The sequence below is a fragment of the Rhincodon typus genome, chromosome 25 (genome assembly GCF_021869965.1).
Source record: "Rhincodon typus isolate 14 chromosome 25, sRhiTyp1.1, whole genome shotgun sequence".
Classification (NCBI taxonomy): domain Eukaryota; kingdom Metazoa; phylum Chordata; class Chondrichthyes; order Orectolobiformes; family Rhincodontidae; genus Rhincodon; species Rhincodon typus.
Genome location: NC_063356.1, coordinates 10,244,861 through 10,264,290, shown reverse-complemented (window position 1 = coordinate 10,264,290; position 19,430 = coordinate 10,244,861). Strand labels below are relative to the sequence as shown.

General features: G+C 40.9%; 1 protein-coding gene across 1 annotated transcript in view; it reads right to left on the bottom strand.

Annotated features, from left to right (window-relative positions):
* Positions 1-19,430, bottom strand: part of LOC109919729 (guanine nucleotide-binding protein G(t) subunit alpha-2) — a 56,053-nt gene that overhangs the window by 17,572 nt on the left and 19,051 nt on the right. Inside the window, exons 2-4 of the mRNA XM_020519755.2 lie at positions 7,147-7,189; positions 4,687-4,828; positions 2,150-2,307 (exon numbers count right to left, since the gene is read on the bottom strand). Coding sequence (XP_020375344.1) covers positions 2,150-2,307; positions 4,687-4,828; positions 7,147-7,189 — 343 coding nt within the window. The remainder of the gene's footprint in view (positions 1-2,149; positions 2,308-4,686; positions 4,829-7,146; positions 7,190-19,430) is intronic.

The following is a 19,430-nucleotide window of genomic DNA, read 5'->3' as shown; positions in this document are numbered from 1 at the left end:
AGTGAAATTTTTAATTGCAAGAAGATTAATCTGGTTATAAGATATAGGGGAGAGCATGATTAGTTCAGCCATAATCAGGAGGATACTTCAATGTAAAAAGTATATATTTTCAAGATTAAGAAGAATATTGATAAAATTAATCTAAATTTTTAACTATGGTGAATGTTTCCAAAACTAAGTATGTTAAAATAAGGAAGTTAGAATTAGATACAGAAGTCAAAGAGAATGTTTTCAAAGAAGAAAGTAGTTGCAAACTCAGTAACTAGGAAGGCAATTGAAGGAAATTTTTAATTATGCTCATGAATTATCAGATATATTCAAAGAGTCACAAGGGATTGAAAGATTGAAGGAGGTGGTTAATAGGACTCTTCAATGAAAAAGGGCCAAGTGTGTTTGTGCTGAAAGTCGTTTTCCAGTTCATGAAATAAATATATCCGTCAAACTTCTCAAAAGTAATTAGGCTTTGGCAATAATCAAGGCTTAACCAGTGACATCCACATCTCATGAATGAACAACAAAAACTCATGATGCCATGGTTAAACTTAGTAACAGGCCCTGAAAACAAAAGGAATCATTCTACTTAAGCAAAGAGTTTACAACTTTAAGACATAGTAGTCTTAAAGTTGTAGTCTTTACTACAGTCTGTTTCCTATTCTGACATGTGAACGTCCTCAGTACTATTACAGTTTATAAAGGAAACCACATGGGTTCCGCTGTGAAATCATGTTTACACAAACCATGCTCAACTAAGCCTTATGAATTTACAACATCATCCCTTGGGTGCTATGTATTTGGGTTCACTTGCTTAAGTAAGCAATGCCTAAGTGCACATAACAGCACACTGCTAATCACCATAAGGAGAGGTGTTACTGCACTTCACACATTTAGCTGCACTACTAACAAAAGTAATTATGATCAGTGACCCTATCCAAGGACTTCCTGCCACTGTGGAATAAAGAACCTCGTCTGAAAAGAATTTCCAGAACAATACCAGTCATTTATAAAGTGATGAATGAATACTTTCCGCTGTCTTTCAGACCTCTGCAATGCTTTATATTAATGTTTCGAATGTAAATTTGGAGATGCTAAGTGTAATGTGGTTAGAATGATTAGTCAGGTGAGATTCAACATATTCCATACTATCCTGGCAACTCCAACATACCTGCCAATGTTGGGATGAGCTATACCTTCTCAAGCAATTTAATTAGTTTATAAGACTGAGCTCTACCTCACAGTCATATACAATCAGACAAAACCTACAAGCTATGAGCACGTACAAACAAGGAGTAGGCCATTCAGCCCCTCAAGCCTGCACTACCATTCAGTAAGATCATTGTTGATCTGATTCTAACTCAAATCTACATTCCTGGTGTAGTGATTGGAACGAGGTCACCCAGGTGGACCTGAGAATGAGTTCCCTGAATGGAGCTGCTAACCTGGGCCAGTCAGGGAGCCCTGGCTGACAGATATAAAGTCCCAAGGATTCTCCTCAGTATAGGGACTGGCTCTGAGTTAGCTGTTCACAGTCCACGTGTAAATAAAGGGTGGCTTGGTTATTTCACCTGGCTACCCCAGTTCCACCACCTTGCTTAATAAGAATCTATCCACCTCTGACTTAAAAATATTCAGAGTCTCCTTCCACTCCCTTTGCACAAATAGTTTCAAAATTACGGCCGCTGCGAGAGAGAAAAAAACTGCGTCATATTCTGTTTTCAATGGGTGGCACTGATTTTTAAACAGTAACCCTGAGTGCTACATTCCCCCATAAAAGGAAACACCCTCTCCATGGCTGCTTCTACCTCTCATGGAAAAGCAAAAGCCAATTTTGGGAGTGTACAGGTGGGATATTATTCCAGTAATAACAGAACGATAAGGCTTTACCAGTTGCTTTCTGATGACTTCACAGTTATCCACACTGAGTGCATTCCTGATACAATGTCGGAAAAAGAAAACATTTTAGAGTAGATTTGTAGCTCGGGTTGTGGATGTTGTGGTTGGTTGGCTCGCCAAGCGGATCGTCGGAGGATGCACTGATGATGTTACCCAGCAGGGTAATGAAATGTCTGCAGAACAACAACGAACCAGCTTGGCGGGCCAACCAACCACAAAGGAAACATTCGCCAGACACTGCCTTTGTAGTGGGACGTACTACGAGGCCGAGTCATTGAGCTGATACTCAGCTGCCCTCTCGAAACAGGCCTGAACTCCAGAGTCCGTCCACAGCTTCTTTACAACATCCACCAGTTCCTTGGGCATGGTTCCCTCTTCAACAGAATCTGCAAGATTAAAGAGCTGCCTCCCAGCTTCCTGGTAACACAAACAAGAACAACATCATGAGTTAGAAAATTGGAGAGCAGAAATGGTTATTCCCAGCTCATGAGGCATTATGGTAATGTCCTTACCTCTAAGTTAGGAGACCCAGTTTCAAGCCCCAACTGCTCCAGAAGTTTGTAATTATATCTCTGAACAGGTTCATTAGAAAAAATTCCCAATGCTGTTGATATCAGGAAGGGTCATTTATTGTCTGATGGCCCTTTACAACTTAAAGTCATTACCCTGCCTTTTAGTTAAGCAAGCAAAACACAAGCTGCTTCACTGCCTAAACTGGCCCTTGTGACCAGGGGAATTCACCACTGACCACTTAAGAAAGGACAGACAGACCTTTTCCAGTGCTGTAGTTGCTAAGAATCCCCAACCTTATTTGATCTCCCGAGTTGAAGGCATGCCCTTTGGGGTCTGTGCTTAGCTCAGTGTATGAAATTTTTCTTAAGTCTGTGGAGTTTCTTAAAACTAGGATTAGTCAATTTGAATGTGAAGTAGAATCATAGGATTTTACAGTACACAAGTAGGCCATTCAGCCCATCGTGTCTGTACCAGCTCCAGAAAGAGCTACAGTGTCAATACGCGTCAACATAGTAAGAAAGTGGTCATTATTGATTTGTTGGGATCACGTCTACTTGGACACTGTTCAGCATTATATTGTCAAACTTTGAGTTTAAGTGCTGCGGTGACATTCCAGCAATGCTCCCACCTGCATGAAATTTAAACGTATCACGTCAAGTGCCAAGATTTTCAAAAACATATTAGGAAGGTACAACCAGAATGTGCATCTTCTCCCGCAAAATGCCAAAAGGAGTGATTGGGGAAACCAGAGCTGTGTACTTTCTGACTGTGAGAGTTGAAGCACGAACACACAGAACTGGGATATTTCCCTTCCCGAGAAGCACTGGGAACAAAATACAGCAAGTGGGTGTGTTGGCACCAGGGAGATACCCACCCTCTTCCTATCACATCAGCAATTAACCTCTGGATGGAAAGGCTCATGGTTAACTATCCCACCCTGGCACTTGCTAATGACCACTTAGGAGCTTCATTGGAATTGCACTGTATTTACTTCAGGTCCAGACAGGGTGAGAAAAAACCGACTGAGAAACACGTGTAGGCAGGCTGTCAGTTTATAGTTTGGGAGTGCCTCCATTTGTACTAATTTAAGGGGAGTAATGCCACTGGATTAATAATCAGAACCCCAGCCTAATACACTAGCGTTGTAGGATCAAATCTCACCCTGCAACATGGTGAAATTTATATCTGGAGATAAAAGCTAGCTTAATGCAGACCATTGCCAATTGTCGTAAAAGCCCAAAACAAAAACAGAAATTGCTGGAAAAGCCCAGTAGGTCTGGCAGCATCTATGAAGAGAAATCAGAGTTAACGTTTCAGGTCCGGTGACCCTTCCTCAGAGCCGAAGAACCCGCACTGAGAAAGGGTCATTGGACCTGAAACATTAACTTTGACTTCTCTTCACAGATGCTGCCAGACCTGCTGGCTTTTCCAGCAATTTCTGTTGTCGTTTCTGATTAATACAGCATCCGTAGTACTTTCATTAAAAACCCATTTAACTAATGTCCTAAAGGGGTTATCATCTGCTGACCTTACCTGATCTGGCTTACATGGTGAATCCAGAACTACAACAATGTGGTTGACTCTTAAATGCTCTCTAAAATGGCCCAGCAAGCCACTCACTACCAGGACAATAAATACTGGCTGCATCCCATAAGTGAATTAAAGAAAAAGACTGCAACTCAGCCTAGGAGAGAGCCACCCATATGCCTTTGCTTTAGACATCTCTGCCAAACTCACTCCATAACCCAAAACTATCCCCAAACAATATCAACCTTTCTCACTTCTGATCCTTCATCTGAGGGTCCAGAGGGTCATGTCCCAGCTGCAGACATGGTCTCAATGTGGGACTGCTATGGTCTGGATGTGTTAAACTCTAATAGTCAGCAGTTTGAGATAAAGTGGGACTGCTTATTCCAGCTTCATAATTCTGGCAGAAAACCCACCAGCAGCCAATCAACTGCCTGGTTTAGTCCAGTGGGTTCTCTGAGAAAGGTGAGCTGGGGCGGTGGAGGACGTGATGGTTGTTCCCACCCTCAAACTCTCTCGCTTTCAGGTGTGGTCCAAAAGCAGAAACATTATGATCACAATGTTCAATGTTCTTGTGCATGGTAGAGGCTTATGTTTATATAGCACTACCTCATATCCTCTGTAAGTTTCGTTAAAATGTTACATTGTTAAATATATTGGACTATTCTTGCCCATTTACATCAGAACATTAATTAGAGCAGTGTACTCCCAAAGGTTCTTCCTCTATAAAATATCTGAACCAGAATATGTGCTCACCACATTTGCAGAGTCCCCATAATCGATTCCAATGGTCGACATGGCACGAATGATAGCCAGGATAGACTGCAGAATGTTGCCATTGATAATGGAAATAAAGGCTAAACATTCTTCCTTGGTATAACCATCCTGATGAATGATTCTACAAGAAAAGTGCTCTGTGAATTTATTGAACAAAGGAATGGTTGTTTCAGCTTCCTGTTTTGAGCTCTCCACGCTAAGCTTGTTCTCTATGAGTTCTGGTTGATCAGTGGTTTTGTCTATGTAAACTCGTATCGATATTGTCAATGCTGCTCCACACACAGTGTGTGTTTGAACTATGATACTTCCTTTGGAGTAAGGACCCTGCATCATAACCCCATGTTGGTTTCTCAATCTGCTGTCTTGTAGGCAGACTGCATTCTTTCTCCCCTCATCTCAGCACATAAGAACATAATAAATAGGCCTTTGACCTGCTCCACTATTCAATGGCTGATCTCCCACCTCAACCGAGCTCCCTCAATGCCCTTGGTTTTCAAAAATCTATCAAACCAGCTTATGAATATAATCATCATGGTTATATTGGATGTGGTACTTGGTACCAGCCTCTGTTCCTTTCTCCTCAGATGCTGTCAGACCTACTGAGTTTCTCTAGCATTCTCTGTGTTTGTTTCAGGGTTAAAGCCTTGTAGTATTTTGCTTTACTATTTGAGAAATTTGTTTTATTCTCTATATTGACCTGAGTTGTGCTTTTTCTTATTTTGTCTGTAAAGATAGCCTTGGCTAAAGAAGACCTGTACTTTGAAAACTTTAACTTTTTTTTTATTTGCTACTTTACACTGACACAAGCTGTTACGTTGAATTTTTGACTTATTTCTTTATTTTTCTACTCTTTACCTAAGATTTTGTAGCTAGGTACCTTGTACCTAAGATGTTGCCGTGAATGGCAATATTATAGACTTTTTACTGCACCCCTGTATCCGTGTACTTCAGTACCAATGACAATAAAGACTAATTCTAATTCTTAAAAAAAGACATTCTAATTATATTTTAGTTCACAGATGATTGATGCATAGGCCCAGGACATAAAGAAGATATTCAAATTAGCATTGTGATTACTTTTCTTTATTCTTCCATGTGACGTGAGCATCATTTACAAGGCCAGCATTTGCTGCCCCTTCCAAACTGCCCCTGAACTGAATGACCTGACAGAGGGCAGTTAAAAGTAAACTACATTGCTTTGGGTCTGGAGTCACATATAGGCTAGACCAGGTGAGAATGGCACACTTGCTTGCCCAAAGAGCATTAGTGGACCAGTTGGGTTTTTAACAATAGTCGATGGTAGCTTCATGGTATCTTTACTGAGAATAGCTTTATATTCCGGATTTATTAACTGAATTTAAACTCCACCAGTTGCCTTGGTGAGATTTGAAACTATGTCCCACAGCCTAGGTGTTTGGATTACTACTCCAATGATTTTATGAGTACATCACCACCTCCCCTGAAATGTTAAAACCTAAACCTTAACATTTCACATTAATTTAACAACACAGTTATTTATCTACAAGCAAAATTGCCTCTCTCATGAACAGAAATATTCCCTTAATCATTTTCACTGCAAAGCAGTCATTAAATGCACTTTCATTCCACCATTGCCAGGCCTTGCCATCCATTTTTGCATTAGAATATATCTTGGTCTGAAATGGTTTCTGCTTACAGAGTGCTCATCTATATTCTTATGCAAATTCTTTACAGTTTCCAAGTGGTGCATTCATTGAAACTTTTAAGAATTCTTAAAAGGTAGATCCAAAATGGATGTTTTGCTTGATGCATTTTGGGGAAGCCAGTGGAAACATCTCCAGAGTAAAGGCAAGCCACCAAACTAAGATGGGTAGAATAGTGAATCTTTGGAATTCTCTACCCAAGAGTGACTAAGAACCTCAGTCATTGAGCAAACTCAAGCGAGAGTTTGATAGATTTCTGAATATTAAGGCAGGAAAGAATATGGGATAACGTGGTAAAAGGACATTGATGCAGATAAATCAGCAATGATCTAGAATGATGGAGCAAGCTCGAGGAACTGAATGGCCCACTCACATAGCTACGTTTCTATGCTCTATGCTTCAGTAACATTTTTAACTGATGGTAAAACAGTTCCTATCTCTGTACAGTTAATAGTTAAATCTTACCGAGCCTGGAGCTGGATGAGACTCTGTGTAAGTGTGAGTTGGTAATGTGAATCCTGTACATGTGGAAAGTGTGCACTTACAGTTCACTGCAAATCAAGTGTGAATGCGTTGGTAGTGGGGATGGGAATGCTGTGACTGCAGCAAGTGGAAATCAATGGTACATATTTATGTCAAACTGGAATGCCTGTGCATCACTTTAATGTTGAAGTGCAGTTTTGCAAACAACAGGCTTGCGTAAGTGCAGTGTATCATCTTAAACAAAAAGCGAAAAGCAGAAGTATTCAAAACTTACTTCATTTGTTTGACGATAGTGCTTTTTCCTGATTCTCCAGCACCTGAAACATGGAAAAGCAACAGTTTACCACAAAAAGAGGAAATGTGGGCTACTGTGGGAAAGGCATACAGACTCCACATGGGGTGTAAGAGCTTAAGGATAATTTAAGGTGCTGTAAATTTGACATTGGCCCTTTAGCTCTTGATCCAGCCCCAAAGAACGTGATGAAGTCTATTCTGTTTGCAGACTGTCACAGTCCAAATTGAAATTAAGTTTATTTAATGTTAATTCAGATCCTAATGGACCTCCTCCTGCGGCTAAAAACTATTAGGCTTAATTTTCATTCAAAAGGGCAAGCTACCTCAGGCTGTGGGCTAAAAGATGTGGGAGAGGAGAGTCACACTGATGCAGACCAGGATGCTCTCTTGAGACAATTGTAAAATACTGCAGATGATGGAAACACCAGGCACAAGACTATCATTAACATAGAGGAAGAGTACCTGAGGAAGGAGACCTGAGTAGGAGATCCCCTCCAAGCCACGAGGCAGCCTGACCCGGAGCCGTTTCACCATTTTTACTGAATGAAAATTCTGGAACTCGCTTCTTAACTGCATTGTGGGTGTCCCTATGCCCCAAGAACTGCACTGGTTCAGCAAGGCAGCTTTTTTTATTCACTCATGGGACATGAGCATTTGTTGTCCATCCCTAGGAGCCCTTGAGAAGATGGTAGTGAGCTGCCTTCTTGAACCGCTACAGTCTATATGCTGTAGGTAGACCCACAGTGTCATCATGGAGCGGAATTCAAGGATTTTGACTTAGTACACCCTCATGACCTTTTCAAGGGCACTTAGTGATGGGCAATAAATGTAGGTCTAGCCAGCTTTGCTCACATCTGTGAACAGATAAAAAAAAGTGGAACAACAACTTCTTCGTTCTCTGAGGTTGGGTCTAAGAGGCACCTTATTGGGGGACAGTGGAGGAAGTTTGACTCTACAGCTGGCTATGCTGTATCTGAGTTGCTGGATGTTGATACTGAATACTTGGATTGGGGCGAATACCAATGGTTACTACTACTGCTGTTCTGTTGCAGGAGATTTCTTGGCTGCAAAGGGTGGGCATAAGTGTGGTAGCAAGGGACAAGGGGAAGGGTGGTGATGGTGTTCAGAAGCTGTATCATGTCAGAACTGTCAGGCAGTTTCTCTTTGACTGCCCTTCTTTTATTGACGCACATTAATACTCCAAGTAGAAGCTCCAAGTTCTGAGGAAGGGTCACCGGGCCCGAAACATTGACTCTGTTTTTTCCTTCACAGATGCTGCCAGACCTGCTGAGCTTCTCCAACAACTTTGTTTTTGCTCCTGATTTACAACATCTGCAGTTCTTTCAGTTTTTATCAGTTCCAAGTGTCAGTTTCAAAACTTTACTAATGAAATCTGGATTGGTATGAGGGGCGTAGCAGGTCTGATCACTATAGTATTATCTATTCTCCAAAGGGAGAAGTAGCTGACGCTTCTTGTAAATCTATCTGGTACTGCATGGATCACGGAGTTCTTCACAAATTTCAATACCTTGCCTCCCTTTAGCTCTGTGATTTCCTCCAACTCTCCAAGGCTTCAGCACACCTCCAGTTAAGGTGTTCTGCACACAATTCAAGCATTGGCTGCCTAGGCTCTAAACTCTGCCGAATACTCTCCCTAAAATTTCTTCACCTGTCTACATTTCCATCCGTCCTTTAACAATTATCCCAGCTTGTTTCACATTGATTTAATTGGTTGTAATTGTTTGAAATTTGGGTAAACACAGCAGTCAATTTGCAAACAGCAGGGAAGCTTCTTGAAAGAAACCTGATCTCCTTTCTACTGATTCAAAGTGAGATGGAAGGCTTTCTTATACTTATATACAGGGCCATTCCATTACAGTAAAAACAAGAGGATATTTCCCCTCTTTTTGGTCTATAAAGCAGATTGACGCACTTTGTCATGAAATCATGAGATTGCATTTCTTGCAATTGTTGCTGAAGATATGCAACAGAACCAAAGTATAATGACAACAGAAGATTTTGTCGGAAAGAGCTTGTTAGTGATTAAAGGATTTCTGTGTGTTCATGAAAGGCTGCCATCTACTTGAAAGGTATAAGTTCGGAGACTGATATTATTGCAGAAGCAAGTGCAATATCTGGTGTATCTGGTGTTAACAATCAGTTCACACTCCTAATAGAGTAACACTTTGAAATGTAATTTAGTGAACAAAAATATTCATAAAGGATAGAAGTGGGAAGTAAAATATCAAAGAGTTTCTTTGCACATCAGCTGTACATTAATAATTGAGCTAGAGGGTAATTGGTGCAAATAATGAGGATTATCAAATCTAATGCTCAAGTGCCTTAAGCACCTCAGTGAGACCTTCCACAAACTTGAGCTCTTGTGCCAGCACTGTAAGACTTGGTCATGTAGAGCTGTATATATTGTCTTAATGTATAAAAACTCTGCTGCCGGTATCATAACTCATTTTAAATTTTGTTCGCCCCATGCTCACTGGCCAACACCAGCTCCTGTGCCAGCTCCAACTCGATTTTAAAACTCACATCCTACTTATCAAATCCCTCCATGGCCTTTTCTCTCCTATTTCTGTAAAATCCTCCTGTGCCACAACCCTGTGAGAACTCTGTCCTCCTCTAATTGGAGTAAGTGCATTTAATTTCACTTCATTATCCACGTGAAAATTTATTTCAGGAACATTTCTCATTTATTTTAAAAATTATATAGCAATGAAAAATAACAATAAAATGAAGAAGTCATCCTACAAAGATCTAACTGTAATTATATGTATTAATAACTGTTCCAATGCACTAAAATAGCCAGTCAGTGACTCCCATCATGATGGCATATCTAGACCTGAAATTCTGCAATTCTCTCCCTAAATTTCTTTGCGTTTTTATATTGTATGTTATTTCAATGTAGCTTTGACTAACTGAATCATTACTATGCTCAACAATAACTATGTTATTATGTATCAGGGAACTATACACAGCTCTACATAACCAAATATTATAGTGCTGACACAAGGGGTCATTCTCCCTCCAGGTCACCCAGTCATGTGTTCTCTTATATCATTATGGGAGGTGCCATTCACACAGTCCCAGACAATACCTTTACAAATGCCAAAACAATTACTCATTTTTTCCCCTATTTACCCCATTTTAACATACCACTGCCTGAATCTGAATAACTAGTTCAGTAAACAATAGCGTTGAGGAATATATGGGGTTTGATACTTGTGATTATCCTGCTTCATTGGGAACGCTGTATTACGTTTGTAAACAATGCTGCATATTTTCTATTGGATCTTTGATTTAACATAAAATTCCTTCAAGTTAATCAAATCTCTTTGGTATTAAAAAGGCATTTGCTTACATCTGAACTGTTGAGTTTGGCCAAAGATTTTTATTGCTCTTCATACCCAATATCAGCGTACATGTTCTGAATGTACATTGTAATAAATTCTAATTCATGTGGATTGTGTATGAGTTTCATTACCACTTAATCTGTTCACCAAAGCATGCAAAATGAGCAAACCGGCCTCCTCCTGTGCTTATGTTTCTATTATTTCACAATCTATGCCTATTTTAGACATGAAATTATTCTTATATGAATAAATGGCTTGGAGACATGTAATTTTTTTAAATCACAGGATACAAGCACCATTGGCTAGGCTTGTCAGCTCAATGCAGACATGATAGACCAAGTAGCCTCTTCCTGTGCCATAAGTGTTCTACAATTCTACGAGTTTTTTTTTATCCATGACTGCACTTGAAAAGGTGGTGATGTGTCCCCATTGTGAATGCTGCAGGGCAGCTCAAATTTGTCTCATGCTGCTTTACTATTTCCATGGAACTTTTAATCTATTGGCAATAAACTCATTTAGATAAGAGGAATGTCATCTAATCATTCCCTTTGATACCAACAGTAATTTCGAAGCTTTAAGTAACTGTGATCCCTATCAATCAAACTACAGCAGCCTGGCTGAGATTTTGGACAACCTAGATGTAATCCCACACGTTCCCTTTAGAAATTAGACTAAACAGAGACTGTGGATAGATTTTTTTAGATAACAAGGAATCGAGAGCAGGCATGAAAAAGGAGTTGGGGCCTACAGCAGATCAGCCATAGCCTTGAAGAATGACAAGGCAGGTTTGATGTGCTGAATGGCTTACTTCACCTCCTGTTTCTTACATTCTTCTTATGTTCTAAGCAGCAGATAAAAATCCCTTGCTGGGCAAGTGAGGAGGGGAGAGACCAACGCGTTGGTGGTCCAATTGCAGATATTGGTCTGTTGGTGAGCTGTCATGGGAGGAGTTCAATTTCTGACCTTTGGTGGTCCCAGACAGGAGCTATCTGTTTTCTTTAACGGGGACGGAGGGGGAGAAGTAAATTTGAGAGAAAGACAAACTTCTAATTATGCAAATGTGCAAAATCCCCCTTTCTTGGGCTCATGCAGATTCCTGCTGTAAATGCTCGTTATTTGTTTACTCCAGTTCTGAACTTCCAGGTTAATCTCTTCACTCTGAGCAGTAATCTTCTCAGTGGATAAAATGCTAATCTGGCAAACTCACGATGCCAACAACAGCTCTCGTCATTTCTAAATTACCTTAGACGTTGCTTCCTGCCTCCGGAAAAATCATCTTCAGCTGAGATCAACCATGATAAAATGAGACAATTACGCATTACTAATTGGGATGACTTGTGAGGCCACTCGAAGTGAGCTACTTACACGTTAATATTACCGTGATCTTATTTGCTTCTCAGGATACTGAAACAACAGGAATGTTTCCTCTGTTGTTACATACGAATCAAATCCCAACCCAAAACATCAACTTTCCTGCTCCTCTGATGCTGCCTGGCCTGCTGTGTTCCTTCAGCTCCGCACTGTGTTATCTCTGACTCCAGCATCGGCAGTTCTTACTATCTCTAAATCCTAAATAAGGTAATTTTGTTGTTTTTATCCTTTGGTGCTGTATCAAGGCTAAATAACAACAATTTATCTTTACGTAGCTAGCACCTCTAACGTATTAAAATATCTTTCACAGAACCGCAAAACAAAATGTGCACTGAGCCACATAAGAAAATATCAGGTCAAATGACCAAACACTTGATCAAAGAGGTAGGTTTTCAGGAGTGTCTTAAAGGAAGAAAACAAGGTAGATAGACTGAGAGATGTAGATCAGATATTTCAGAATGAGGAGCCCTAGGCCACTGAATACACGGCCACCGATGGAGGAGTGATTGAAACTGGAGTTACACAAGAGGTAAGAATGAGAGGCGTGCAGAGATCTCTGAGGGTTGTGGGACGGAGGAGAAACCAGAGATGAGGTTTGTGGTGGTGGGGGTGGGTGTGGGGATTTAGTGGCGCTTGGGAGAGTGTGGAGCAAGACCATGGAGGGATTTGAAAACAGGGATAACAAGTTTAAATTAAAACATTGCTTGATGAGGTGCCAATCTAGGTCCATGAGAACAGAGGTGACAGTGGATCTGATGCATGTTAATATGGGCGACTGAGTTTTGGCTAACATCAAGCTTATGTAAGGTTAGAATGTTGGAGACTTGTGAGGAGTGGTTGCTGGGAGGTTTGTCTCAATGTAACAAAGGCATGCATGAGAGTGTCAATGACAGATAAACTGAGACAAGATTTTTTTTAAAAAAAGGATTTTTTTTTCTTCCTTCAGGGTATGTGTTGCTGTTATAGCTGTCATCTGTTTCAAATATAATTTTTTTTTTGGAAACTGTTGGGAATGCCCAAATCCCATAGAGTGTACATCTCCTTCGTTTACAAAACAGAAATTGCTGGGAAAATCAGTCTGGCAGCATCTGTGGAGAGAAAGCAGCTTTGACGTTTCGGGTCCAGTGACCCTTCTTCAGAACTGATGGTAGCTAGAGAAAAGGTTGATATTTTAGAATCCCTACAGGATAGAAGCGGGCCGTTCAGCCCATCAAGTCCACACCCAGACCCATATCCCTACCCTATCCCTGTAACCCTGCATTTCCCATGGCCAATCCACCTTGCCTGCATATCCCTAGACACTATGGGTAATTTAGCATGGCCAATTCAACTAACCTGCACATCTTTGGACTGTGGGAGGAAAGCAGAGCACCCGGAGGAAACCCACACAGACACAGGGAGAATGTGAAAACTCCACTCAGACAGTCACCCAAGGTTAGGATTGAACCTGGGTCACTTGTGTCTCTCCAGAAGATAGGGTGGGGGGAGGGAGGAGGAGTAAACGATAGTTGGAGATAGAGCGCAAAGAGAGAGAGAAACAGGAACAAAAATAAAATTGTTGGAAAAGGTCAGCAGGTCTGGCAGCATCTGTGAAGGAAGCAAACAGAGTTAACATTTCTGGTCCTGAGGAAGGGTCACCGCAACTTTGTTTTTGTTCCTGATTTACAGCATCCGCAGATTTTTCAGTGTTTATGGGAGAGGCAAACAGTTGGATAAACAAAGGAGTTAACGAAAGTCAGTCTGAGGGATGGGGACTATCAGTAGCTGACAATAGGTGTGTGTGGTAGCAGTCCATGTGATGAGAAAGCCTGGTGTGTGGGGTTGGGATAGGACATGGGAGACAGTCTCAAGTCCTAAAATTATTGAACTCGATATTAAGTTCAGACGCTGCAGAGTTCCCAAGTAGAAAATGAGGTGATGTTCTTCCAGCTTGTACTGAGCTTCACTGGAGCAATGTAGCAAACCTGAGTCAGAGATGTTGGCCAGGGAACACAGTAATGGGTGAAGTGGTGGGCAACTGGAAGCTCGGGGTCATTTTTGTGGGCAGAACATAGGTGTTCCACAACATCTCCTATATTTAATTCTACTAAAACACATGTAACTAAACAGAATTTCGTATGATCATATTAATGCAGGCCCTTTGAAAATGTGTTTGACACTTATTGCTCATTGCAAAAACTTTAATTCCCAACTTCACAACTCCTTCACATGATAATAACGGATTTATGATAGAATAATCAACACTACTGCTGCATGACCTCTTTTACAATAACAGTTATCAAAGAATCCCTACAGTGTGAAAGCAGGCAATTTGGTCCATTAAGTCCACACTGGCCTTCCGAAGAGCATCCCACTCTGACGGATCCTCCTGCCCTATCCCTGTATCCCTGCATTTCCCATGGCTAATACGCCTAATAAGCACATCTTTAGATGGGCAATTTAGTGTGGCCAATCCATCTAACCTGTGCATCTTTGGACTGTGGGAGGAAACCAAAGCACTCAGAGGAAACCCACACAGACACAGGGAGAATGTACAAACTCCACACAGTCACCGGAGACTGGAATTAAACTTGGGTCCCTGGCGTTGTGAGGCAGCAGTGCTAACCACTGAGTGACTGTGCTGCCCCCTAAGGTAGATTTCTATTTTAATTAAAGGAAATAATGTGACCAAGAATACCAATAGGTTAAGACTAGAGTTATCATTGCTAGAGGTGGAAACCTTGAGTTAAATATGTCACATAAATACGCATAAAGAAATTACAGTGTGGAGCTGGAGGGGCACAGCAGGTCAGGTAGTATCAGAGGAGTAGGAGAGTCGATGTTACCCGAAACATTGACTTTCCTGCTCCTTTGATGCTGCCTGACCTGCTGTGTTCCTCCAGCTCCACACTGTATTGACTCTGACTCCAGCATCTGCAGTTCTTGCTATCTCTGTAAAGAAGTTACGTTTTTCAAGGTTATTTTTAGCCCCTTTGGAGATTATGGGTATGATCCAGGAGTTAATGCTGTTACCTATCAGATACAAATGGAATTGAGTTCCTATATTTGTCTTTTAACTGGTTTTGGTGTTTTTGTGAAGTGAAGGAAACAGCAATAAGACTGGTGAGATTAAAGACTGAATAAGGCTTACTGTATTAAAAGGTTGCAGGGATGGTTCAGGTGAAACTCTCTGTCAGAGCTCCGGGTAGCTCTGGGTACTGGTGAGCAACACTTTGTCTGTTGGCCAGGTGGTGATAACAGCTGGCACAAGACAAAAAACCCATGAAGCCAATGTTATAGACCAGATTGCAGCAGACAGCAAACACTGCTGCACAGTACTGCAGAGCTCATCCTGATCAATCCTGACTGTGGAAGCATCATTTGAGCATACTGATGTCTGCCTGACAAAGGTTTCTTTGGTGGTGGCATGTCTGCCATTATAGACCTGGACTATGTACCAAGTTCTGAATAAATGCTATGAGTCTGAAAAAGAGCCATTGTCACCAAATGATAGCCTTACTGATACTAAGCTTGTTAAAAGGACGATGGATGAAGAAACTGACCATGGCACCATGGAAAGTGGGAGCAATAGGGCACAGTACAGTCCGTGGAATAGGCACAGTTCTCTGCAGATAAGAAGGAAAGCCCAGAAGACTTTGTTGCCTGCCCAGTGCCCTAGTTTGAGACATCTCCTCAGGGCCAGTGAGAAACGTGCAATTGCAGGAACTAAATGTAATTATTATTGTCCACATAAGGTATAATGATATAGGTAGGCTGAGAAAAGAGATTCTGCGCGGTCAGTATGAGCAGCGAGGGGCTAAACTGAGGGCCTGCGAGAAAGTTACCGCAGTAATCATGTGTGATTTAATCTACATATAGATTGGATGAATGAGGTTAACAAAGGTAGCCTAGAGAAAGAGATTATAGATTGCTTTCAAGGCAGTTTCTTAAAGCATTATAGATTTAATCAGACTCTATTTTTTAATAAGCTTGTTCAGAGAGGGAGCAGTTGGGATTTGAACCCAGGCCACCTGGCCCTGAGATAGGGACACTACCATTGCATTATGTGACCACTCAGATAGCACACTTCTTTCTAGATCCAAAAATGTACAATCAGACAGTATTAATTAGTGACCTTTTAGTAAAAGTTCTCAGGGGGTGATCATAACATAATTGAATTTTCCGTTCTGTTTTAGGCAAAGTTTGAATGGGTGCAAGACTAATGTTTTAAACTTGAATAAAGACAATTAAAAAGATACAAGGATGGAGGCAGCTAAAGTGAACTGGAAAAATAAATTATTTAATGGATCAGTAGAAATGCACTTGCCGGCATATAAGCACATAACAATTGCAAAAATGCAATAAGAGAGGAGAAGATGAAATATGAGAGTAAGCTAACTAGTGATATAAAAGAATTTTGCAAGAATCTTTTAAATATCTAAAAGGTAAGTGAGAGGCAAGAGTGGGCATTGAATTGCTGGAAAATGAGGCTGAAGGAGTAGTAATAGAGAGCAAAGAAATGGCAGAGGAACTGAATAGGTACTTTGCATCAGTTTTCACAGTAGAAGACACCAGCAGCGTACCAGAACTTCAAGGAAGTAATGGGTAAGGGTGAGTGTATTGGCCACCAGTAAGGAGAAAGTTCTAGGGAAGCTAAGAGATCTGAAGGTGGATAAATCACCCAGACCAGATGGACTACAAACCAGGGTTCTGAAGGACATAGCTGAGGAGATTGTGGAAGCATTGGAAGTGATCATTCAGGAATCACTGGAGTCAGGGAGAGTGCCAGAGGACTGCAAAATGGCTAATGTAACAGCCATGCTTAAGAAGGGAGTGAAGCTTAAGGAATTATAAGCCAGTTAACTTGATCTCAATCGTTGGTAAGATTTTAGAGTCCATTATTAAGGATGAAATTGCAGAGTACTTGGAAGTGCATGGTAAAATAGGGCTCAGTCAGCACGGTTTCGTCAAGAGGAGGTTATGCCTGACAAATCTTAGAGTTCTTTGAGGAGGTAAAGAGCATGTTAGACACATCCACTGGATGAGATCTATTTGGATTTCTAGAAGGCCTTTGACAAAATGCCACACAAGAGGCTGCTAAATAAAATAAGAGCACATGGTGTCAGGGGCAAGGTACAAGCATGACTAGAGGATTGGCTGACTGGCAGAATGTAGAGAGTAGGATAAAGGGGTCTTTTATAGGGTGGCAGTCAGTAACTAGTGGAGATTTGCAGAGATCCATGTTGGGACCACAAGTATTCATGTTATTTATTGATAATCTGGACGAAGGAACTGAGAGCATTGTTGCTAATTTTGCAGATGACACAAAGATGGGTGGAAGGGCAGGTATTATTGAGGATGTGGGGAGGCTGCAAAAGGCTTTGGATAGACTAGGGGAGTGCACAAAGAAGTGGCAGGTGGAATACAGTGTGAGAAAGTATGAGGTTATCCTTGCTGACCAACACAACAACTCATTTGGCACCATTATATCTCCAGACCATAATCTTTCAAAGGAAACATTAACACCACTGCTCTTTCTGGTGGGTGCAAAAGATCCCAGAAAACTATTGAAGAACAGCATAGGAGTTGTCCTGGCCAATATTCACCCACCAATAAACATCACTAAAACAGAATATGTTGTTGTGTACCTCCTTTATATTTGTGAGATGTTGTAATGCACAAACTGGCTGCTTCATTTTCCTGAGATAGCCTTGACTCTTGCCTTCACAAAAGGAACGGTTACAAAGCAAAAATACTCAACTGAGTGCAATGCGCTTTGGAGCATCATTGGTGCAGTGAGAAATTTGTTTGAAAACATGCCTGTGAAGTGCTAGGGATGTTTCACTGTTTTAAAGATGTTTTATAAATCTGGAGTGGTGTCTTGTGACAAGATGGATAGCGTCCTTGCCTCTGAGTCAGAGGCACTGGGTTTAAGCCCTACCTCAGGAATTGATTGCCAAGGAATATACATTCATAACATGGCCAAACAGACTCAACACTAATCTGTAAGTCCTTTAAAAATATACCAATGAAAGGCAATAAGAATGGGACAGATTCCTGATCAACCATATGATAATTCCAGACTACAGTAAAGAAATGTATATGTTGCCACAGCAAATTGGACTCCTTGTAGGATCAGCCAGCTCGATGGCTGCAGTGGATCAAATTGGCATCAACAGCTTGGGGTTCCATCTTTTTTCCAGCTGGAATGCATATGTGACCTGCCTCCTTGCCCCAACCATAGTACAGCTCACAGTTCTGTGGGTCAGACCAGCCTTTAGGTACAGAACTAAAGGAGAAGGATATAATTCTGTTAGTATCATGGACCTGGAATTGCTGTTGCATACTTTCTATAATTGGAAGTCTAAAACTGTATACTACACTTCAAATGTAACCTTGTGAAGAACTCCACAGAGGCTAGTATCCTGTCACCAAGTCACTCTTTATTTAGACATGGAGAGTCCTTGACACTAATCTAACTCTCTTAGAGACAGCTTTCAAACTGAACAGAATGTCTGACATTCCTGTTCTTAACTGTCAGCCAGGGCTCCCTGATTGAATCAGATTAATAGCCCTGATCAGGGAACTCATGTTCTATGATGACCACCTGGCTGACCTTGTTACAATCACTACAATGCATCAATAATATTTCTTCATCTTTGTATTCTAGATAAGTGATAAAACACGTTAATCATTCTTTAAGATAATTGACAAAAGACCAGAGAGGAGATTTTTTTGTTCTAAAACAAAGGATGATCTGGCTGCTTTGCCTGAAAACATAACGGAAGTACATTCAATACTGATCTTCCAAGGAATATTTAAGAACATAAGACCTAGGAGCAGAAATAGGCCATTCAGTCATTAAATCTGCTCCAAATAACTACTTGAAAGTAAAAAAATAGACAATGTTGTAAAGTAGGATCAGGGGTGTGTGTCCAAATGTTTTGCTCTTTCCATACATTTGGTGGGCTGAATGGCCTTTTCTGTCCAGATTATTACTTTATATAGTAAATAAGTGTAACAGCAGGCTTATTGAAGGGCTGTTGTAACTTTCAATTCTGAGAAATTTCTTATGCATTACTCCTCCCCATGAACCTTCTGTCAATCTTTCATGTCATGATATCTGCAATAAAACTCCTACACAACACCTTATCAGATGCTTCTTGGAAATCCAGATAAAAGACAAGCAGTGTCTTTCTTTATCTCATGTCATGATAGAATTCTCCAAAGCAAGAATAACCTGGCTTTCTGAAATCTGTGCTGACAGACTCTGATTAATCACGTGTGAAGCAAAATTATGCAAACCGAAACAAAACATAAATACCAGAAACTCTTCGTGGCTCAGCACAGAATTGGCAGATGAATGTTCAAGATATAGGCTCTACCTATGTCTCAGGCAGGTGGGACTTGAACCCAGACTTCCTGGCCCAGAGGTAGTATGAATGCGTCACAAGATTCAAGCACATACTCATGAATGATACGATGTGACTAACAATCTCAGTCAAGTAATGAATTGGTGTGATAAGGGAGAAAGAGATAAAGGGGGCAT